The sequence below is a fragment of the Haematobia irritans genome, chromosome 2 (assembly GCF_050003625.1).
Source record: "Haematobia irritans isolate KBUSLIRL chromosome 2, ASM5000362v1, whole genome shotgun sequence".
NCBI classification, from domain to species: Eukaryota; Metazoa; Arthropoda; class Insecta; order Diptera; family Muscidae; genus Haematobia; species Haematobia irritans.
The window spans coordinates 149160705-149185979 of NC_134398.1; the positions used below are offsets into that span (position 1 = coordinate 149160705).

The 25275-nt window shown below is 30.1% G+C and overlaps 1 protein-coding gene across 1 annotated transcript; it reads right to left on the reverse strand.

The window, feature by feature from the left end:
- Positions 1-8088: 8088 nt before the first annotated feature.
- Positions 8089-9869, reverse strand: LOC142226526 (cytochrome P450 6a8-like). The gene is made up of 2 exons (XM_075296586.1): positions 8767-9869; positions 8089-8703 (listed from the first exon to the last, which is right to left on the reverse strand). The coding sequence occupies exons 1-2, from the start codon at positions 9833-9835 to the stop codon at positions 8285-8287; spliced, it is 1488 nt and encodes a 495-aa protein (XP_075152701.1). The 5' UTR covers positions 9836-9869; the 3' UTR covers positions 8089-8284.
- Positions 9870-25275: the final 15406 nt, after the last annotated feature.

The window sequence follows — 25275 nt, forward strand, 5'->3', positions numbered from 1 at the left end:
ACAGTTTTTTATATAGCCCCCTTATAAACCGGCCCTCCGATTTGTGGTCTAGATTTTAGAACTACAATTAAATGTGCTGAATACTATGTGTATCCTTCCATGTTTTGGTATAGCCCCCATTACACCGAACCCCCGATTTAACTCCTAGGGTTTCTAGAAATTGTAGTTTTTATCCGATTTACCTCAAATTGAAAATATACTGGCATTTTAGACTCATAACAAAATGTTTATGATTTAGTTTTATCGGTCCATTTGGTAAGGCCTCCATATAGACCGATTTCACTTTTTGAGGGTATAGAAGGCGCACTGATCATGAAAATTTCTTGAAACTGAATGCAAAATGTCCAGATTTTACTTCTCGTAGTCATTTAAATAATTGGGATGAAAATCCGCAGATTTTAGATTTCAAATCAAGGCGTTATTTCATCATTTTCTTGCACACTTACAAGAGATGTTTATGATTCCTCTAAAACTCAAACAAAAAATGGTTCTTATAAATTCAGAATCTGATCTAGCCTTCATAGGTAAAATCTTTACATTTATCTGTGGGAAACGTACTGGTTGAACCTATCTGCTTGGGAAAATATCTGTCATCAAACCCCTCTGAAATTTCAAAGAGAACTATTATATTTGATTCATGGTGGTGGGTATTTAAGATTCGGCCCGGCCGAACTTACTACTGTATATACTCGTTTTTATCTATGTTTAGAAAATTTTTTTCAACATTTTATTTCTGTAGAAAATTTGTCAAAAATTTATTTCTAAAGAAAATTTTGTCAAAATTTTACTCCTAGAGAAAATTTTGTCAAAATGTTATTTCTATAGAAAATGTTGTCAAAATTTTACTCCTATAGAAAATTTTGTCAAAATTTTACTCCTATAGAAAATTTTGTCAAAATTTTACTCCTATAGAAAATTTTGTCAAAATTTTATTTCTATAGAAAATTTTGTCAAAGTTTTATTTCTAAAGAAAATTTTGTCAAAATTTTACTCCTAAAGAAAATTTTGTCAAAATTTTATTTCTATAGAAAATTTTGTTAACATTTTTTCTAGAGAAAATTTTGTCAAAACTTTTTTTCTATAGAAAAGCTTGTCAAAATTTTATTTCTAAAGAAAATTTTATCAAAATTTTATTTCTAAAGAAAATGTTACTCAAAATTTTACTCCTATAGAAAATTTTGTCAAAATTTTATTTCTATAGAAAATTTTGTTAAAATTTTATTTCTATAGAAAATTTTGTCAAAATTTTATTTCTATATAAATTTTTGTCAAAATGTTATTTCTATAGAAAATTTTACCAAAATTTTATTTCTATAGAAAATTTTGTCAAAATTTTATTTCTATAGAAAATTTTGTCATAATGTTATTTCTATACACAATTTTGTCAAAATTTTATTTTATATAAGATTTTTTGTCAAAATTTTATTTCTATAGGATATTTTGTCAACATTTTATTTCTAAGAAGAATTTTGTTAAAATTTTATTTCTATAGAAAATTTTGTCAAAATTTTATTTCTATAGCAAATTTTGTCAAAATTTTATTTCTATAGAAAATTTTGTCAAAATTTTATTTCTATAGAAAATTTTGTCAAAAATTTATTTCTATAGAAAATTTTGTCAAAATTTTATTTCTATAGAAAATTTTGTCAAAATTTTATTTCTATAGAAATTTTGGAAATTTTGTCAAAATTTTATTTCTATAGAAAATTTTGTCAAAAATGTATTTCTATACAAAATTTGGTCAAAATTTTACTCCTATTGAAAATTTTGTCAAAATTTTATTTCTATAGAAAATTTTGTCAAAATTTTATTTCTATAGAAAATTTTTGCAAAATTTTTTTTCTATAGAAAATTTCTTCAAATTTTATTTCTATAGAAATTTTTGTTAAAATGTTATTTATATAGACAATTTTGTAAAAATTTTATTTCTCTAAAAAATGTTGTCAAAATTTTATTTCTATAGAAAATTTTGTCAAAATTGTACCCCTATAGAAAATTTTGTCAAAATTGTACTCCTTTAGAAAATTTTGTCAAAATTTTATTTCTATAGAAAATTTTGTCAAAATTGTACTCCTTTAGAAAATTTTGTCAAAATTTTATTTCTATAGAAAATTTTGTCAAAATTTTATTTAATAGAAAATATTACTCCTATAGAAAACTTTGTCAAAATGTTATTTCTATAGACAATTTTGTCAAAATTTTATTTTATATAAGAATTTTTGTCAAAATTTTATTTCTATAGAATATTTTGTCAACATTTTATTTCTAAGAAAAATTTTGTCAAAATTTTATTTCTATAGAAAATTTTGTCAAAAATTTATTTCTATAGAAAATTTTGTCAAAATTTTATTTCTATAGAAAATTTTGTCAAAATTTTATTTCTATAGAAAATTTTGTCAAAATTTTATTTCTATAGAAATTTTTGAAATTTTGTCAAAATTTTATTTCTATAGAAAGTTTTGTCAAAAATGTATTTCTATACAAAATTTGGTCAAAATTTTACTCCTATTGAAAATTTTGTCAAAATTTTATTTCTATAGAAAATTTTGTCAAAATTTTATTTCTATAGAAAATTTTTGTAAAATTTTATTTCTATAGAAAATTTTTGCAAAATTTTAGTTCTATAGAAAATTTTGTCAAAATGTTATTTATATAGACAATTTTGTAAAAATTTTATTTCTCTAAAAAATTTTGTCAAAATTTTATTTCAATAGAAAATTTTGTCAAAATTGTACCCCTATAGAAAATTTTGTCAAAATTGTACTCCTTTAGAAAATTTTGTCAAAATTTTATTTCTATAGAAAATTTTGTCAAAATTTTATTTAATAGAAAATATTACTCCTATAGAAAACTTTGTCAAAATGTATTTCTATTGAAAATTTTGTCAAAATTTTATTTCTATAGAAAATTTGTCAAAATTTTATTTCTATAGAAAATTTTGTCAAAATTGTACTCTATTAAAAATTTTGTCAAAATTGTACTCCTTTAGAAAATTTGGCAAAATTTTATTTCTATAGAAAGTTTTCAAAATTTTATTTAATAGAAAATTTTACTTCCTATAGAAAACTTTGTCAAAATGTATTTCTATAGAAAATTTTGTCAAAATTTTATTTCTATAGAAAATTTGTCAAAATTTTATTTCTTTAGAAAATTTTGTCAAAATTGTACTCTATTAAAAATTTTGTCAAAATTGTACTCCTTTAGAAAATTTGTCAAAATTTTATTTCTATAGAAAATTTGTCAAAATTTTATTTCTATAGAAAATTTTGTTAAATTTTATTTCTATAGAAAATTTTGTCAAAATTTTATTTCTATAGAAAATTTTGTCAAAATTGTACTCTATTAAAAATTTTGTCAAAATTGTACTCCTTTAGAAAATTTGGCAAAATTTTATTTCTATAGAAAGTTTTCAAAATTTTATTTAATAGAAAATATTACTCCTATAGAAAACTTTGTCAAAATGTATTTCTATAGAAAATTTTGTCAAAATTTTATTTCTATAGAACATTTGTCAAAATTTTATTTCTATAGAAAATTTTGTCAAACTTGTACTCTATTAAAAATTTTGTCAAAATTGTACTCCTTTAGAAAATTTGTCAAAATTTTATTTCTATAGAAAATTTGTCAAAATTTTATTTCTATAGAAAATTTTGTTAAATTTTATTTCTATAGAAAATTTTGTCAAAATTTTATTTCTATAGAAAATTTTGTCAAAATTTTATTTGTAGAGAAGTTTTTGTCAAAATTTTATTTCTGTACAAAATTTTGTCAAAATTTTATTTCTATACAAAATTTTGTCAAAATTTTATTTTTATAGAAAATTTTGTCAACATTTTATTTCTATAGAAAATTTGGTCAAAAATATATTTCTATAGAAAATTTTGCCAAAATTTTATTTCTATAGAAAATTTTGTCAAAATTTTATTTCTATAGAAAATTTTGTCAAAATTTTATTTCTATAGAAAATTTAGTCAAAATTTTATTTCTATAGAAAATTTTGTCAACATTTTATTTCTATAGAAAATTTTGTCAAAATTTTATTTCTATGGAAAATTTTGTCAAAATTGTACCCCTATAGAAAATTTTGTCAAAATTGTATTCCTTTAGAAAATTTTGTCAAATTTTGATTTCATAGAAAATTTTGTCAAAATTTGATTTCTATACAATAATTTTATTTCTATACAAAATTTTGTCAAAATTTTATTTTTATAGAAAACTAGCGTAACCCGGCCCGCTTCGCTGCGCCTTCCGAAGCGTATTTGGAGGAACATTTTGCATTAACTTAGTCAACTATATCCTTCGTGCTGAAAACAAATTCGAAAAGATTTCAATTCTTTTAAACAAATCGGACTACTTGATTTTTCGTTTATAGGTACAAATACGGCGGAAGAGGGTGAACCCTTTCCTCCAAATTTTTTTAATAATGTTCTGTATTCAAGTAGTTGGACAATCTTCTATATTTCTTGTGAATTTTAAGTGGGGTTTGTCAAGGAAAGGTATCCTTCTCCTCAACATATCTGAAAATTAAGCACTATATTATAATAACATACAAAGAATTACTGTTTCCCATCCAATAAATTGGGAAAAGCAAAAGTAGTAAAAAATTTTACCGCATTAACATTTGCTAAAATGTTGGAAAATGATGCACCCTCTACGTTGGCTGCCAATTTCATGTAAATTTAAGTCCTTTACTAAAAAGAAGTCTGGCAGAAGCCTGTGCAAAAATCATAAAATTATGTACCGAGTTCCCATTTACAGACAACCCTCTACTTTCAATTTAAGAAAAAAAAAACGGACAAAAGGGAACCCTCTCCACACCTTCGCTCCACTCGGACCTGATATCGGACTATCACGTACCCTATATTAATTTCGCAACTACTCAATGGTCCCTGTAAATTCTATCGAAGTAAATCGATAAAGTTTATTTCAATTTTCCCCTTCCCCAACCAGAAAACTTAATTTTTTTTTGTAGTTTTAGAGGAGGACCTCCTCCCCGACCAAATATCGAAAAGTGATTTAGCGTATCTTTTGTAAACGTCCCAGAAAATGTCAAGCAAATTATAAGCCTAAAGGGGCGGCCTCTCTTCCGTCCAAATATCACAAAATCAGGTATCAACTATTACGGTTGACGGAGGTTACGATCTCTCCCCAGTCCTCTGTAAATTTCAAGTAACTCGGTAAAGTTTAATTGTTTCTCTGTATGTACTTAAGAGTAGCGGATGTCTCCCTATGTCCTTTTATTTTTATTAAAAAATCAGGAACCTGATATAAATTTCGTAACCCATTTTTTCTATAAAATTTCAGTCGGCGGAGTTTAGTTTTGTTTGAACTTTCAAAAAAAAAAAATTGGGCAAAGGGGTGGTCCCCCTCCCCGACCAAATATCGAAAAATAATGTAGCGGATTTTTGTCTACATGCCAACCCCAACATTCAATGAAAATTTCAAGCAAATCGCATAATTTTGTTCCAAGTTTCAAAAAGTAGGGCAAGGGGAAGGTCCCCCTCCCCATCCACATATGAAATCATCGGGTACCCCATATTAATTCCATAACCTCACCACATGTTCTCTGTAAATCTCAGATAATTTAGAGAATTTTAGTTTTTTCACTGTACTTTAAAAAAAGTCGAACAAAGGAGAGGGCCCCCTCCGCCACCAAATATCGAAATAAAAAGTAGCGGATCTTTGTCTAGATGCCAACCCCAATCTTCAACGAAAATTTCAACCAAATCGGTCAACTTTGGTCCAATTTTCAAAAAGTCCGACAAAGGGGAGGTTCCCTCCGCGACCAGGTGTCAAAAAATGAGGTACCCTATTTTCACCACATGAACGCCCCCTACGATCTCTGAAAGTTTCAAGTAAATCGGTTCAGCCGTTTCGGAGCCAACTCGGTACATACAAACAAACAAACAAACAAATAAACAAACATAGATTGAATTTTATATATATAGATTTTGTCAAAATTTTATTTCTATAGAAAATTTTGTCAAAATTTTATTTCTATAGAAAATTTTGTCAAAATTTTATTTCTATAGAAAATTTTGTCAAAATTTTATTTCTATAGAAAATTTTGTCAAAATTTTATTTCTATAGAAAATTTTGTCTAAGTTTTTATTTCTATAGAAAATTTTGTAAAAATTTTATTTCTATTGAAAATTTTGTAAAAATTTTATTTCTATAAAGCATTTTTTCAAAAATATATTTCTGTAGAAAATTTTGTCAAAATTTTATTTCTATAGAAAATGGTGTCTAAATTTTTATTTCTATAGAAAATTTTGTCAAAATTTTATTTCTGTAGAGAATTTAGTCAAAATTTTATTTCTATAGAAAATTTGGTCAAAATTTTATTTCTATAGAAAATTTTGTAAGAATTTTATTTCTATAAAGTATTTGTTTCAAAAATTTATTTCTATAGAAAATTTGGTCAAACTTTTATTTCTATAGAAAATTTTATCAAAATTTTATTTCTACAGAATTTTTTTTCAAAATTTATTATATAGAACATTTTGTACAAATTTTATTATATAGAAAAATTTGCCAAAATTTTATATCTATAGAAAATTTTGTACTGGTTGAACCTATCTGCTTGGGAAAATATCTGTCATCAAACCCCTCTGAAATTTCAAAAGAAACTATTATATTTGATTCATGGTGGTGGGTATTTAAGATTCGGCCCGGCCGAACTTACTACTGTATATACTCGTTTTTATCTATGTTTAGAAAATTTTTTTCAACATTTTATTTCTGTAGAAAATTTGTCAAAAATTTATTTCTAAAGAAAATTTTGTCAAAATTTTACTCCTAGAGAAAATTTTGTCAAAATGTTATTTCTATAGAAAATTTTGTTAAAATTTTATTTCTATAGAAAATTTTGTCAAAATTGTACCCCTATAGAAAATTTTGTCAAAATTGTATTCCTTTAGAAAATTTTGTCAAAATTTTATTTCTATAGAAAATTTTGTCAAAATTTGATTTCTATACAAAATTTTGTCAAAATTTTATTTTTATAGAAAATTTTGTCAAAATTTTATTTCTATAGAAAATTTGGTCAAAAATGTATTTCTATAGAAAATTTTGTCAAAATTTTATTTTTATAGAAAATTTTGTCAAAATTTTATTTCTATAGAAATTTTTGTCTAAGTTTTTATTTCTATAGAAAATTTTGTAAAAATTTTATTTCTATTGAAAATTTTATAAAAATTTTATTTCTATAAAGTATTTTTTCAAAAATATATTTCTGTAGAAAATTTTGTCAAAATTTTATTTCTATAGAAAATGGTGTCTAAATTTTTATTTCTATAGAAAATTTTGTCAAAATTTTATTTCTGTAGAGAATTTAGTCAAAATTTTATTTCTATAGAAAATTTGGTCAAAATTTTATTTCTATAGAAAATTTGGTCAAAATTTTATTTCTATAGAAAATTTTGTAAGAATTTTATTTCTATAAAGTATTTTTTTCAAAAATTTATTTCTATAGAAAATTTGGTCAAACTTTTATTTCTATAGAAAATTTTATCAAAATTTTATTTCTACAGAATTTTTTTCAAAATTTATTATATAGAACATTTTGTACAAATTTTATTATATAGAAAAATTTGCCAAAATTTTATATCTATAGAAAATTTTGTCAAAATTTTATTTCTATAGAAAATTTTATCAAAATTTTATTTCTATAGAAAATTTTGTAAAAATTATATTTTTCAATTTTTCACAAAGTTATTTCTATAGAAAATTTGGTCAAAGTTTTATTTCTATAGAAAATTTAACATAATTTTATTTCTACATAATTTTTTTTTCAAAAGTTTTATTATATAGAACATTTTGTACAAATTTTATTTCTATAGAAAATTTTCTCAATACTTTATTGCTATAGAAAATTTGGAAATTTTGTCAAATTTTTATTTCTATAGAAAATTTGGTCAAAAATGTATTTCTATACAAAATTTGGTCAAAATTTTATTTCTATAGAAAATTTTGTTAAAATTTTATTTCTATAGACAATTTTGTCAAAGTTTTATTCCAATAGAAAATTTGTAAACAATTTATTTGCATAGAAAAAGTACCACAAATGGAAAAAATTTCGGTAGTTTTGTGCATTGCTCGGTTTTGTATATGATTTCGCTGCGGAAACCGAACATTATACCGGCCTTTTCTAAACAAAATGTTGTTGTGTTGTTCGAATAGTAGCAGGATATTTAATTACACAATTAATTTAAAATAAGTCTCCTCAATTATTTGATTTTCTATACTAGTATTTCATATTACATCGTATAAAATCGAAATTCAATTAAATCTTTTCAATTCTTAAATACATTTCATCCAAATTCATTCTAAATGTCTCCTTATCGAACACTAACTCTTTGGGAGTTTTTTCACAAAATTCAAAACGAAAATTAGATAGGAGATAAGCCAAACATGCTATCATATTAGTAAGACTAAAATGTTGAGCAATACAAGATTTGGGACCTTCACCAAATGCCAGAAAACTACAGCTGGGATATTTAAGCCTTTCTCGTGTATCGAATCGTTCAGGATAAAATTTATAGGGATCTGGATAAATTTCTGGGTTATGGTGTATAGAATGTATAGGAATGATAATAGAAGTATCCTTTTCAATATTATATGGACCCATGGAGGTTTGAAGAATACAAGATTGGCGACACATCCGAGGTATTAGATATATAAAACTATAATGGCGTAAAGTTTCTGCAAGAGGAAAATTTTATTAACCAAAAAAAGGAGGCAATTAAAAATAATATGGAAACTTACCCAAAATAATTTGTTTGACATAATGCATTTCTTTAATACAATCATATGTAATTGCATTATTTTCTGTCTGCTTTATTGCCTCCAGGACTTCTTGCCTTGCTTTGTTTTGTATTCTGGGATTTTTGGCCAATTCATAGAGAGCTTCACATAACCCCGTAGATGAAGTATTATATCCAGCAGCAAAAAAGAAAAAAGCTTGAGCCACTATTCTCTCCATGGTTAAAGGATATTCGGGACTATTGTCCTTATCATTCTTCAAATCAATTAAAATGTCCATTAAATCTCCTCGCTTTATGGAAAATCTCTCTCTATTCTCTATGGTTTGCTTAACCAAGGTAGTGAAAAATTCTACACTCTCTGGACTATGATATTTTAAATTGAATAATTGGAAAACATCCAAATATTTCGTTTTAAATTGGAGAAAATGAAAATGTTCCTTTGTTGCTTTCTCACCAAATTTACGAAATGCCGAGTTTGGATCCTTGAAACTATTACATTCTACACCAAAAGCCACATTACCTATGACGTCAATGAAAAATCTTGAGCAAAGATCATACATTTCCACTATGGCTGGAGTACCATTTGCTTTCTCTTGCAAAGTATTCATAAATTCTTCGCAAGCTTTCGATACCAAAGGGTACGCCAGTTTGGTAACATTAGGTGTAAAGGAGGGTCCAATTTTTCTTCTTAAAGGTTTCCATTGATGATAGGGTAAACGGGCAATATGACATAGAAGAGGATCTCTCTCATTTACATACACCCCTCGATCTGCGAAGGGCTCATTTTGAGTTACAAGAATATTTCTAATAGCGATTTGATCCTGCACCAAGACTCCAGAATATACAACGAATTCTATAGCCCTCATAGGTTCTTTGTTTTTCAGCATTTCACCATAGATTCCATCGAGAACTTGATATAAAGGCCTTCGTCTAGTTTGCCATATCAATTGTACTATACTCAACATTTGAATATTTTGTCGTTTCCAATATAGACATCTTTCGATATATTTAAGTCCGAATAGAATGACTAATACGAGAACAAAGGTAATGCAAATGAATAAAAAGTTCATATTAGGCTACTTAGAAATCGTTCGAAGTTATAGTCGATGTGAGGGATAAAACAAACTGTTCGTATAATGTTAAAAGGCATGCTAAATCCAGATGGTTTAGTTATTAAATCTATGGATAAAATACATTAACAAGTATATACGGCTGTAAGTTCGGCCAGGTCGAAGCTTATGTACCCTCCACCATGGATTGTGTAGAAATTTCTTCTAAACATTGCCATCCACAATCGAATTACTTGGGTTGCGGTAACGCTTGCCGATGGCAAGGTATCTTAAAACCTCCTAATACCGTCTTCTAAATTGTAAATAAGTCCATACGTGGTATATATTAAATTAAAACAGACCGATTAAATATGTATATAATTCAGTTTGACAAAATTTTCTATAGAAATAAAATTTTAACAAAATTTTCTATAGAAATAAAATTTTGACAAAATTTTCTATAGAAATAAAGTTTTGACAAAATTTTCTATAGAAATAAAATTTTAACAAAATTTTCTATAGAAATAAAATTTTGTCAAAATTTTCTATAGAAATAAAATGTTGACAAAATTTTCTATAGAATTCAAATTTTGGTAGATTATTTTTGGCTCGAGTGGCAACCATGATTATGAACCGATATGGACCAATTTTTGTGTTATTGGGGATCGGCTATATATAACTATAGACAGATATGGACCAATTTTGGCATGGTTGTTTATTTGGGGGCTATATATAATTATGCACCGATATGGACCAATTTTTGCATGGTTGTTAGAGACCATATACTAACACCACGTTCCACATTTGAACCGGATCGGATGAATTTTGCTCCTCCAAGAGGCTCTGGAGGTCAAATCTGGAGAATGGTTTATATGGAGGCTATATATAATTATGGACCGATATGGACCAATTCTGGCACGGCTGTTAGAGACCATATACCAACACCATGTACCAAATTTCAGCCGGATCGGATGAAGTTTGCTTCTCTTTGAGGCTCCGCAAGCTAAATCTGGGGATCGGTTTATATGAGGGCTATATATAATTATAGACCGATGTGGAAACCATATACCAACACTATGTACCAAATTTCAGCCGGATCGGGTGAAGTTTGCTTCTCTTTGAGGCTCCGCAAGCCAAATCTGGGGATCGGTTTATATGGGGGCTATTTATAATTATGGACCAATGTGGAGCAATTTTTGCATGGCTGTTAGAGACCATGTACCAACACCATGTACCAAATTTCAGCCGGATCGAATGAAGTTTGCTTCTCTTTGAGGCTCCGCAAGCCAAATCTGGGGATCGGTTTATATGGGGGCTATATATAATTATGGACCGATATGGATCAAGTTTTACATGGTTGTTAGAGACCATATACCAACACTATGTACCAAATTTCAGCCGGATCGGGTGAAGTTTGCTTCTCTTTGAGGCCCCGCAAGCCAAATCTGGGGATCGGTTTATATGGGGGCTATATATAATTATGGACCAATGTGGAGCAATTTTTGCATGGTTGTTAGAGACCATGTACCAACATCATGTACCAAATTTCAGCCGGATCGAATGAAGTTTGCTTCTCTTTGAGGCTCCGCAAGCCAAATCTGGGGATCGGTTTATATGGGGGCTATATATAATTATGGACCGATATGGATCAAGTTTTACATGGTTGTTAGAGACCATATACCAACACCATGTACCAGATTTCAGCCAGATCGGATGAAATTTGCTCTTCTTTGAGGCTCCGCAAGCCAAATCTGAGGATCGGTTTATATGGGGGCTATATATAATTATGGACCGATATGGATCAATTTTTGCATGGTTGTTAGAGACCATATACCAACACCATGTACCAAATTTCAGCCGGATCGGATGAAATATGCTTTTCTTAGAGGCTCAGCAAGACAAATCTGAGGGTCCGTTTATATGGGGGCTATACGTAAAAGTGGACCGATATGGCCCATTTGCCATACCATCCGACCTACATCAATAACAACTACTTGTGCCAAGTTTCAAGTCGATAGATTGTTTCATTCGGAAGTTAGCGTGATTTCAACAGACGGACGAACGGACGGACATGCTAGATCGACTCAGAATTTCATCACGACCCAGAATATATATATATGAGGTCTTAGAGCAATATTTCGATGTGTTACAAACGGAATAACAAAGTTAATATACCCCCCCATCCTATGGTGGAGGGTATAACAAGTGTATTCGACCGAAAGGTCGGCTATGTACTTTCCACTATGGATTGCCTTCAAAGTTTTTCTAAAGTCTGTCAACCACTATCCTCCAGAATTAAATCGAGAGACCAGTTTATATAAGAATTACATAAAACTCTTTCCGGTATAAACTCCGCAAGTCTTCTTGAACCTAAAATCCCTCGAATTTCAGACAAACCGGATAGAAGTTCAAGAAGTCAAATCGGAGATCGCTCTATATGGAGGTTATACCAAAATGTGGACCGCTAAACACCATATTGGGAACATCTATTTGTGGGACTAAAATACCTTTAAATTTGCAATTTCAAGCAAATGGGATAAAAATTGCGGTGTGTATAAGCCCAAAAAGTCAAATCATGGGATAGGTTTATATGGGGGCTATATCAAAACTTGGACCGGCCAACAAAAAAAATTCTAAAGGCACAACTTTAAAAGCACTTCCAAAAATGTTCTCCCAAAGGTGTTCTTTATTTTAACTGCAGAGGAAGTTCAATTAATCAATTTTTTTATAACTCGCTATTTTCATATTTTTAAAAGGAAATTTATTTTTTTTTTGTTTCAAATGGGTTAATAACAGTTAAGAATTAATAAAATGGTTAATTTACTCGTTTGCGAATAAGATCATTGTTCTTTACTTCTAAAAAAATTTCCCTGAAGACGAACATCGGAGATGTTTCGAAATATTGGATAATTTTAAATAAAAATAGAACTCAACAAAAACAACAACATCTATTTTTATTCATATGACCTCAAGTCGAACTAAACATATATAATGGTACAAATCATTAAAATTTTGCCGAAACAAAAAAAAAAAATCCAAAAGACTTTCTAGAAAAATTGTGATTTTTTGAAAACATTTGATGTTAAACATTCCAGACACGCGTTAAGAATCATAAAAAATTTTAAAAATTATTTATTTGTCAAAATATTACAAAATTTCTTAATTCTCATCCAAAACACTGAATTTGGATCACCCCTTAAGATGTGATGCAATTTCAGTTCAACGGCTGTTGAAATGGTGGACATCCATCCTATGACAACCCCATGTGGTGCAAAATTGGCGCAGAAGCGATGAATTTACGCTTCTGCGCCAATTTTGCACCACTTCCGGATCTCAAAAGAACATTTTCACTACTTTTTTGGCGACGCTGTTTTTGCTGGGCGATATGGCCAATCTTCGAACATGATCAGAGTGCAGACAAAACTCGAATCTGTGTCGAATTTCAAGACGATAGCAGTGATGTGATGACAACAGACAGACAAACGGACATATTTATATCATCTCAGAATTTCTAGACTTTATATAACCGGAAATGGATGACAAACTTATTATACCCCCATCACGATCGTATGGTGTTGAGTCTACTACTGAGTCTAGTACTAAATCCTTTTATACGGAAGAGTCATGAACAGATATGAAGGCCTCCATGGTATTCCGGAAGTGAAATCTTGAATGGGCGATTTATATTAGGGCTATATATAATTATAGACCAATATGGACAACATTTAGCGCGGTTGGAAGAAATCATATACTGGCATAACATAACATATGATATTTCAATCGGATCGAATTTCAATCGGATATTTGCTCTGCCAAGAGGCGCCTGAATTCATATCAGGGGGTCGAAATATATAATGGTTGTACCTAAAAGTAGTCCGATATAACCGATATAACCGACATCATACGATCTAACTCAATAACAGGTACTTGTGTCAAGTTTCAAGTCAATAATTTATTTCGTTCGTAAGTTAGCGTGATTTCAACAAACGGACGGACAAATATTTCGATGTGTTACAAACGTAGAGACAATGTTAGTATATGATGATGAGGTGGATGAAAAAAAGTAACCAGTTGACTTGCAATCGAAATACACATACGTATATAATGCAAATGTTCAAAAAGTTTGTAAATGAGATCAGCAAAATCTTCAAATGTTATTTTTTGGACTATCCGCAAGAAATATGAACCCTAAATCGTACGTATTTAATGAATAGGACATTTTACTTAATAGAAAGAACCCCGCAATTAATTAACTAATTAAGTAAGTGGTGTTTTCATGAAATAAAAACCCTGAATCAGAGATTTCTTTCTACAACGCTATCATTAAGAATATAAAAGTGAAAGATAAATGTGTTCTATTCCTTGCGAGGTGATTTGTTTACAATGTGCTCTATTGAAGAAGAATGAGTTACATGTGATGATGGTATATGAGTATTGATTTATTTCCTAAAAGATTGTCATTATACGTAAAAATACGCATAATTTAATCGCGCGTAGAAATACCACAAGAAAGAACAAGAACATAAGTTATCACCTAAAAGTATACTTCAATTTATTATCCACACAAATATTAATGGGTGACACAAAGAAGTTTTTACTAAGGTAATAATACTGGGTGACTATACTCATTATTAAATACACACGTATACACCAAGCCTAAAAGTATACCACATTCCACAACACAAAATGCAAAGCAAAACCGAAGAATGGTTGGCACAGTTGGAAAAGCAAATTATTGTTACGTTTTTATATTGAGGCGTTTTAATAACCCGTTAATAAAACACAGTTCTTTCGAAACAAACACTTCCTATCTTTGTAACTGAAGAAATATTTCGACAAATTGGGTTCCAGTAGGTTTTTTATCGAACAACGAAAAACGAATTAATGGATTTCAGACCATTATTTATATGGTGAAATTTCACGGTGATATAAAAAGTAGGTTTTACTAGAATATGGGCTGAATTAATCAATTGTATTGTCCATTTTTAACATAAAGGGTGATACGGTCAAAATTTGGTCAATATAAACTTGACGTATTTCTTTCAATTTTGCATTTAAAAAACCTGAACACCCCTCATTTTGAAGGTGTGTGTGTGTAGAATGTTGCTCCTATTTTGATTTTGGAATTCACTCTTCAGTTGTCAAAATGCCGTCCAAGCAAGAAGAGCAGCGTATCAAAATTTTGCTCGCGCATCGCGAAAATCCGAGCTACTCGCACGCAAAGCTGGCAAAATCGCTAAAAGTTGCCGAATCAACCGTTACAAATGTAATTAAAGTGTTTGGGGAACGTTTGTCGACAGCCAGGAAGTCTGGATCGGGGGGAAATTGAAAACCGGAAGCCGCTGAGACGACAAAGAGAGTTGCCGGTAGTTTCAAGCGAAACCCTAACCTCTCTCTCCGAGATGCCGCAAATAAGCTGGGTGTATCGTCTACAACCGTGCATCGAGCAAAAAAACTAGCCGGACTATCGACTTACAAGAAGGTAGTGACTCCAAATCGCGTTGATAAACAAAATACGACGGTCAAAGCGCGATCCCGGAGGCTGTACACGACGATGCTGACGAAGTTTGACTGCGTGGTAATGGACGACGAAACCTACGTCAAAGCCGACTACAAGCAGCTTCCGGGACAGGAGTTTTATACGGCAAAAGGAAGGGGAAAGGTAGCAGATATTTTCAAGCACATAAAACTGTCAAAGTTCGCAAAGAAATATCTGGTTTGGCAAGCCATCTGTACCTGTGGCTTGAAAAGCAGCATTTTCATAGCTTCCGGGACTGTCAACCAAGAAATTTACGTGTAAGAGTGTTTGAATGAACGTCTGCTGCCTTTCCTGAAGAAACACGGTTGTTCCGTACTGTTTTGGCCGGATTTGGCATCTTGCCATTACGGTAAAAAGGCCATGGAGTGGTACGCCGCCAACATCGTGCAGGTGGTTCCCAAGGACAAGAACCCTCCCAACACGCCAGAGCTCCGCCCAATTGAGAAATACTGGGCTATTGTCAAGCGGAACCTAAAGAAGACCAAAAAAACTGCTAAGGACGAGCAGCAGTTGAAGGCAAACTGGCTTTCTGCTGCGAAGAAGGTGGACAAGGTGGCTGTACAAAATCTGATGGCAGGTGTCAAGCGCGAGGCCCGGCAATTCGGATTTGGAAAAGCGAAAGCCTAACTGAATGTTTTTCCTGAATTTTATACTAATTGAACTTGAAAAACAAATTTAATTTGATTTTTTAAATAAACGATTTCACCGATTTACACGCGTTTTCCCTTGACCAAATTTTGACCGTATCACCCTTTATATGGACTCTTGATAAAGGTACAATTGTAAGGTAATATAGCAGTGGAACCTAAAGTTCTAAATTTTTTTGTGCAGGCATGTTGAGTTCGAAGATGGGTCATATCGCACAATTTTGTGACATAGCACCTACATATAAACCCATCTTCCGATTTGTTTTAAGAAGTTTTTTTAAAATTTTCATAAGATTTGTCAGAAATTTTGAATTTAGAGTTATTTGAGATCCATAAATAATATGGAGATAATTACTTGTATATGGAGATAATTACTTGAGAAATCTCCCTATATATACAACATTCTACACTATTCTACTACCTGGTAGATGTCGCACGGGCGACATCGCATATATTTATCGGCCCATGCTCATTGTCTTGGCTACAATCAACTGGAACATTCTACTCTATGGCAGATGTCGCACAGGCATAGATGATTATGGTCATATAACTACAACTATAACAATAAGCAATGAAGATAACAAAAAGGGGTTACTTTACAATGAACGAATGGGAAACTAAGAACACAAAAGATGTTTAGGAAAGGACTAGAAAATAAAGAAATGATTTTGACAAGTGATGACGTAATTTGACCGTTACAATTTGAAATTTTAAATTGACGGAAACTAATTTGAATAAACTTAAATCTAGAAATATCAAATTCGTAACATTATTTAAAACATCTGCTACATATGCAAATAACAGAACATAATGAACACTTTGGCGCAACTATATTGAAGAACACACTAAAGCTGACGTTATGGAGGTACGCAGAAAAAATATCACCAAAATATTCTCAAAAATTTATTGATCTGTATCAATTAAAAAATTAATGAGTACTATTAACCTTTCAATCAAACTAGAAACATTAAATCATTGATTGAAACTTTATAAAATTTCAGCTAAAAAATGAAATGATACAATTAACTCTTTAATCAAACTCGGAAGAGTAAGTCAGTTAAAAAATTACGGATATTTTTGTTTTTATTTTGTTTTTGTTGTTGTTTTTTTTTTTTTTTTTTTGAAAAAATAAATTTTTGAATCAAACTAAAAAGGATTACAAAAGGTTATAGAAAGTGATTGAAATATGGTATAGAGATCAAAAATAAATTCGTTTAAAAAAATTAAATGAATTGTGCAATCAACATCACACACAAAAAAAAATTCACGAAATTTTTTCCAATTAAAATTTTAATTGAGTTTTAAAAAATATTCAATTAAAAATTTAATTGATTCAACAATTTTTTTAATTGAAACAAAAATCAATCATAAAAATAATAATATCAATTAACTTTTTAATTGGATCAATTAACTGTTTAATTGACCTTCAATTAATTTTTTAATTGATATTATCATTCCTGTGATTGAAGACATTTCAATTAAAAATTAATTGGATCAATTAATTTCGTGATTAAATCAGAAAAAATTTTTTGTGTGCAATTAAACACTTAATTGAATCTATTAAAAAATTAATTTAAATTTGCAAATGAAATTATATAATTGTTTAATCAAGTATTTTTTGATGTCCAATTAAAACTGTCAGTGATACTATGATTTTCGTGATGGAAGACATTCAAATTAAAAAAAACAAATAATTGGATCAATTAGTTTTGTGATTGAATCAGCAATTTTGTTATGTGTATCGTTATGAATGGACAGTAGAAAAATCCTCCAAAATCAGGAAAACAAAACTAATATTGTAAAACATAGAGATATAAATAAAGAAATTGTGGATGGAGCCATGCCTGCGGGAAGAGGAGAATATCACAAGACAAGACGCTAAATACAAATGGGCAAATACCTGAACGGCAGGACATTAGAGGATGAGTCGGGCCAATATACATTTTACTATTCAAAATGGGACTTTCGCGATAGATAATTTCCACTTGAAGACACGTCTGTATTTGGATATTGAAGGTGCCGTTACCACGTTTTTAAAGGACTTTTATAGCACATGAAGAAAAAAGCAGATAAATTGAAAATTGAAAATTGTTTCCTAATATCAAGTACGCAAAACTTAAATTTAAAAGAGATTTGTGTTTTAAAGGTGCCCTTACTTTTATACTCCACTTCTTTGGAGAACACATATATTGAAGTTTTACCTGAATCTGAACCGATTTGGAGAAATTTCTATCTACAATATCAAGACAATTGGGATAAAATCCCCCGAAAGGTGAATGTAAAACATGAAATATAAGTCAGAAAAAATAGTGCTTGATATAAACGAAACGGACTACGATTTTGGAATAAAAAGTATTTTTTGTATTGCAAAAATAAAAATTGCAAAAAAAACAAGTAAGGAAAGTCTAAAGTCGGGCGGGGCCGACTATATTATACCCTGCACCACTTTGTAGATCTAAATTTTCGATACCATATCACATCCGTCAAATGTGTTGGGGGCTATATATAAAGGTTTGTCCCAAATACATACATTTAAATATCACTAGATTTGGACAGAATTTGATAGACTTCTACAAAATCTATAGACTCAAAATTTAAGTTGGCTAATGCACTAGGGTGGAACACAATGTTAGTAAAAAAATATGGGAAACGTTTAAATCTGAAGCAATTATAAGGAAACTTCCAAAAAGTTTATTTATGATTTATCGCTCGATATATATGTATTAGAAGTTTAGGAAAATTATAATCATTTTTACAAATTTTCGACTAAGCAGTGGCGATTTTACAAGGAAAATGTTGGTATTTTGACCATTTTTGTCGAAATCAGAAAAACATATATATGGGAGCTATATCTAAATCTGAACCGATTTCAACCAAATTTGGCACGCATAGCAACAATGCTAATTCTACTCCCTGTGCAAAATTTCAACTAAATCGGAGTTAAAAATTGGCCTCTGTGGTCATATGAGTGTAAATCGGGCGAAAGCTATATATGGGAGCTATATATAAATCTGAACCGATTTCAATCAAATTTGGCACCCATAGCTACAATGCTAAATCTACTCCCTGTGCAAAATTTCAACTAAGTCGGAGCAAAAAATTGGCCTCTGTGGTCATATGAGTGTAAATCGGGCGAAAGCTATATATGGGAGCTATATCTAAATCTGAACCGATTTCAACCAAATTTGGCACGCACAGCTACAATGCTAATTCTACTCCCTGTGCAAAATTTCAACCAAACTGGAGTAAAACTCTGGCTTCTGGGACCGTATTAGTCCATATCGGGCGAAATATATATATGGGAGCTATATCTAAATCTGAACCGATTTCAATAAAATTTAGCACACTTGACTATAGTGCTAATTGTTCTTCTTGTGCAAAATTTTAAGCAAATTAGGGTAAAACTCTGGCTTCTGGGGCCATATAAGTCCATATCAGGCGAAATATATATATGGGAGCTATATCTAAATCTGAACCGATTTCTTCCAAAATCAATAGGGATCTATTCTGAGCCAAAACACATACTTGTGCCAAATTTGAAGTCGATTGGACTAAAACTGCGACCTAGACTTTGATTACAAAAATGTGTTCACGGACAGACGGACAGACGGACAGACGGACAGACGGACATCGCTATATCGACTCAGGAGTCCACCCTGAGCATTTTTGCCAAAGACACCATGTGTCTATCTCGTCTCCTTCTGGGTGTTGCAAACATATGCACTAACTTATAATACCCTATTCCACAGTGTGGAGAAGGGTATAAAAACAAACAAGTATATACGGCCGTAAGTTCGGCCATGCCGAAGCTTATGTACCATCCACCATGGATTGCGTAGAAACTTCTTCTAAACACTGCCATCCACAATCGAATTACTTAAGTTGCGGTAACGCTTGCCGATGGCAAGGTACCTTAAAACCTCCTTACACCGTCTTTTAAATTGGATGTAAGTCCATACGTGCAGTTTGACAAAATTTTTTACAGACAAAATTTTTTATAGAAATAAAATTTTCACAAAATTTTCTATAGAAATAAAATTTTGTCAAAATTTTCTACAGAAATAAAATTTTAACAAAATTTTCTATAAAAATAAAATGTTGACAAAATTTTCTATATAAATAAAATTTTATCAAAATTGTCTATAGAAATAAAATTTTGACAAAATTTTCTATAGAAATAAAATTTTGGTAGATTATTTTTGGCTCGTGTGGAAACCATGATTATGAACCCAATAAAATTTTAACAAAATTTTCTATAGAAATAAAATTTTGACAAAATTTTCTATAGAAATAAAATTTTGGTAGATTATTTTTGGCTCGAGTGGCAACCATAATTATGAACCGATATGGACCAATTTTGGTATGGTTGTTAGCGGCCATGTACTAACACCACGTTCCGAATTTGAACCGGATCGGATGAATTTTGCTCCTCCAAGAAGCTCCGGCGGTCAAATCTGGAGAACAGTTAGGTTAGGTTAAAGTGGCAGCCCGATTAAGATTCAGGCTCACTTAGACTATACAGTCCATTGTGATACCACATTAACTAAAAGTACCTATTACATATGGGCACTTCTAGTTTTAACCGCTGAACCTTCCTCATTATTTTTCTTTGTTGAACCAACCAGTTTGTTCCAAAAACATTAGCAGACTGCTTAAGTTAACGTTTTGCAGATCCGACAGTAATCTGAAGCTATATGCTCCTAAAAGTTGCTTGCGCTTTACACAAAATGCAGGACACTCACACAAGAGGTGTTCCTTCCTTTTCCTCCGCATATATATATATATATATAGATATATATATATATATATATATATATATATATATATATATATATATATATATATATATATATATATATATATATATATATATATATATATTATATATATATATATATATATATATATATATATATATATATATATATATATATATATATATATATATATATATATATATATATATATATATATATATATATATATATATATATATATATATATATTATATATATATATATATATATATATATATATATATATATATATATATATATATATATATATATATATATATATATATATATATATATATATATATATATATATATATATATATATATATATATATATATATATATATATATATATATATATATATGTGTGTGTTATGAGAGTTAAAAAATATTGCCTTATTTATGTCATATCGGCATTTGCAATATAGTTTAGTTAAATATTTAAATGTTGTAAAATTATCCTACATTTTCTTTCCTAGTGGATTCACTCTTTTTAGTATATCTTTTAGTTAATAAACAAAATCGTACACTGAACCCCCGTTGTTATATTACATTATTATTTATTTTGCTTTTCAAAAAAAAATTCTTTGAGAGTTCAATAAAATCGATAATTACATTTAAAACCGGTCTTAAAAAATGTAAATGCATTTATTAAATATGTGCTGATTATTTCATAACAGAGTTAAGGTGGGTACAAAGTTCGAGATTAGCTGCCAAAATCAGAAATAAATCTGCAAAAACAGAATAAAAATATATCTTCTTGTTGTTAATTTTATTATAACTTGATGGGGAATCCAATCCAATGCAAAAATTGAAAATGTTTGTTTTCGGTGAAATGAATCATTGAAGAAAAGGTAACCATGAAAAATGTCCTATTTAGCGCCATAATGTCAACTTAATACTGGCCTTTAATTAAAAATAAACAAGCAAGGAAAGTCTAAAGTCGGGCGAGGCCGACTATATTATACCACTGCACCACTTTGTAGATCTAAATTTTCGATACCACATCACATCCGTCAAATGTGTTGGGGGCTATATATAAAATATCGGAAACATTTAAATCTGAAGCAATTTTAAGGAAACTTCGCAAAAGTTTATTAGAACTTATCGCTCGATATATATGTATTAGAAGTTTAAGAAAATTAGAGTAATGTTTACAACTTTCGACTAAGCAGTGGCGATTTCACAAGGAAAATGTTGGTATTTTTACCATTTTTGTCGAAGTCAGAAAAACATATATATGGGAGCTATATCTAAATCTGAACCGATTTCAACCAAATTTGGCACGCATAGCCACAATGCTAATTCTAATCCTTCTGCAAAATTTCAACTAAATCGGAGTTAAAAATTGGCCTCTCTTGTCATATGAGTGTAAATCGGGCGAAAGCTATATATGGGAGATATATCTAAATCTGAAATCTGAACCGATTTCACAATGCTAATCTACTCCCTGTGCAAAATTTCAACTAAATCGGAGCAAAAAATTGGCCTCTGTGGTCATATGAGTGTAAATCGGGCGAAAGCTATATATGGAAGCTATATCTAAATCTGAACCGATTTCAACCAAATTTGGCACGCATAGCTACAATGCTAATTCTACTCCCTTTGCAAAATTTCAAGTAAATCGGAGTAAAAGATTGGCCACTGTGGTCATATGAGTGTAATTCGGGCGATCGATATATATGGGAGCTATATCTAAATCTGAACCGATTTCAATAAAATTTGGCGCACTTGACTACACTACTAATTGTACTCCTAGTGCAAAATTTCAACCAAATTGGGGTAAAACTCTGGCTTCTGGGACCGTATTAGCCCATATCGGGCGAAAGATATATATGGGAGCTATATCTAAATCTGAACCGATTTCAATAAAATGTTGCACACTTGACTATAGTACTCATTGTTCTTCTTGTGCAAAATTTTAAGCAAATTAGGGTAAAACTCTGGCTTCTGGGGCCATATAAGTCCATATCGGGGGAAATATATTGTTATATGGGAGCTATATCTAAATCTGAACCGATTTCTTCCAAAATCAATAGGGTTCTATTCTGAGCCAAAACACATAATTGTGCCAAATTTGAAGTCGATTGGACTAAAACTGCGACCTAGACTTTGATTACAAAAATGTGCTCACGGACAGACGGACATGGCTATATCGACTCAGGAGCCCATTTGGTTCATATATCAGCATTTTTGCCAAAGACACCATGTGTCTATCTCGTCTCCTTCTGGGTGTTGCAAACATATGCACTAACTTATAATACCCTGTTCCACAGTGTGGCGCAGGGAATAAAAAGTATATTACATCAATCCGGCACCTTCCTACACGCAAAAAATAATGCTTTCCTCCCAAACAAAGAAATATCGTTTCCCATTTGTTTTCGCTATAAGGAAGTTTTTTCTTGGAAGAAAAGGATATACTTTTTATGATAAACGTTGATTCTTTTACAGGATGTAAAAACAATTTTTTGTCTAATTGCATTTTCCCTCCCATATTTATCACTATCACGATGTTTATTTAGTTCTTAGCACATTTTTCTGTAATACAAATAATGTAGAAGAAATTATTTGACTTTACAGTCTGAAAAGAATAGTGCTTGATACAAACGAAGTGAACTGTGATTTTTTGTATAAAATTGTTTTGGTGAAAAAAGTTTGAAATTTTCGAATAAATTTAAAAATCTCTAACGAAAAAACAACGTTTTCGATACACATATTTCAAATTTGTTATGCCCACCAGCATAGAATGGTGATAATGGCGCTATCGTAATTAAATTTGGCACAAATTTGTCTTTTGTCTGCACGCAGGCTAAGTTCGAAGATGGGCTATACCATATCAGTCCAGGTTTTGATACAGCTCCCATATAAACCGATCACACGAGTTGAGTTCTAGAGCACCTTTACACTGCAATTTTCTTGCGATTTTCCTGAAATTGGAAATCTAGCTTTATTTTAGGGCTACAAAAAGTTGTGCCCGTCAATATTTTGGTATAACCCCCATATAGATCGATTTACCGATTTGACTTATTTATTGTCTTGACACCCCAATTTTCAACCGATTTGCTAAAATTCAAACTTTACAAGAACATACACAACCTTTATTATGTAGGTTGCTGAAATTTTAGACTTTAAAGCTGTTGAATAGCGGAAGTGAAAAATGTTCCATAAACAAATAGGTTATCCGGCGGACTAATGTAATCACTGCACGCAATTAGCCAGAAAAGATTGTTTTTTTTTAGTTAGTTTTTATGAAATTGTTTTACACCCTGGACAAGAATAAACGTTTATCACAAAAAGTATATACTTTTCTTCCAAATAAAATTCTTTACAACGAAAAGCAAATGAAAAACGATCTTTGTCTAAAATCTCGTTTGGGATGAAAGAATTATTTTTTTGCGTGTGACAATTTTTTCCTGAAACAGCATCATTCAATTATGTATGAAGAAATAGAAAATAAATATCTTTTTCTTGTGATCGTTTTTTAGTACTCTCTCTCTTTCTCTCTGACGTGTCTAGACATATATATATGTTTATACGAAAATTTTAAATTAGTATATGTTTGCATCCAGAGATATTATATTTAAGAAAATGTAACGTCCCAACCATAATATGTTCTAATATATTAACATATATGTCCCAAACATGTTAAACTAGTTTATGAATATTATATGCTTGCACTTAAAAATAATTTGCTTAAAATTTGAGTTCCAAACATATAATTTTTACACCTAAACATCTGAAAAACACTCTTTTTCGTCCGTGTTGAAGTCCCGAGTTTACTCTTCGTGCTCATTCGAGTAATGGAGATCTACTCGTATATAGTTTTGATTTCAATTTATACTCGTATGAAAGGTGTTATTCTATCGGATTTTCGTGCACATTTTGCCGACATATTTAAGATTCCTCCAAAACTCAAACAAAGTTCTCGTATAAATCCAGAATCTGAATACCTAGAAACTTTAAATGTTACTTGGGGAAGATTACCATTTGAACCCATCTGCTGGGGAGAATATCTGTCATCAAATCCACTTTAAAATCTATATAGGTTCAATTAACCAGCTGCGATGATGAGCTTTCAAAGGAAACTATTATATTTGATTCATGGTGGTGGGTATTTAAGATTCGATCGGACCGAACTTAATGACGTATATACTTGCTTTTTCTTTACGTGTATCAAATCGTTGTTAGACCTCCATCCACCACCCAATAACCTTTTCCCAGAGAAGGAATATGATCACTTTCTAGAGCAAAATATTATTTTCGGAGGGTGAACATGTAAGGTGTTTATCGCAACCATATCATTTTCTCGGGCATTTCGACAACCATTTTATGTTTGGCGAGATAACAATATGTTTGCGACAAAACTATTCAATGTTCCCCATCCCAAAAAAAAAATATATTTTACTCTAGGAGGTGATCATATTTTGCGTGCTTATGATAACGACCATATGGTATAAAAAAGAAATCCAATTTAATATC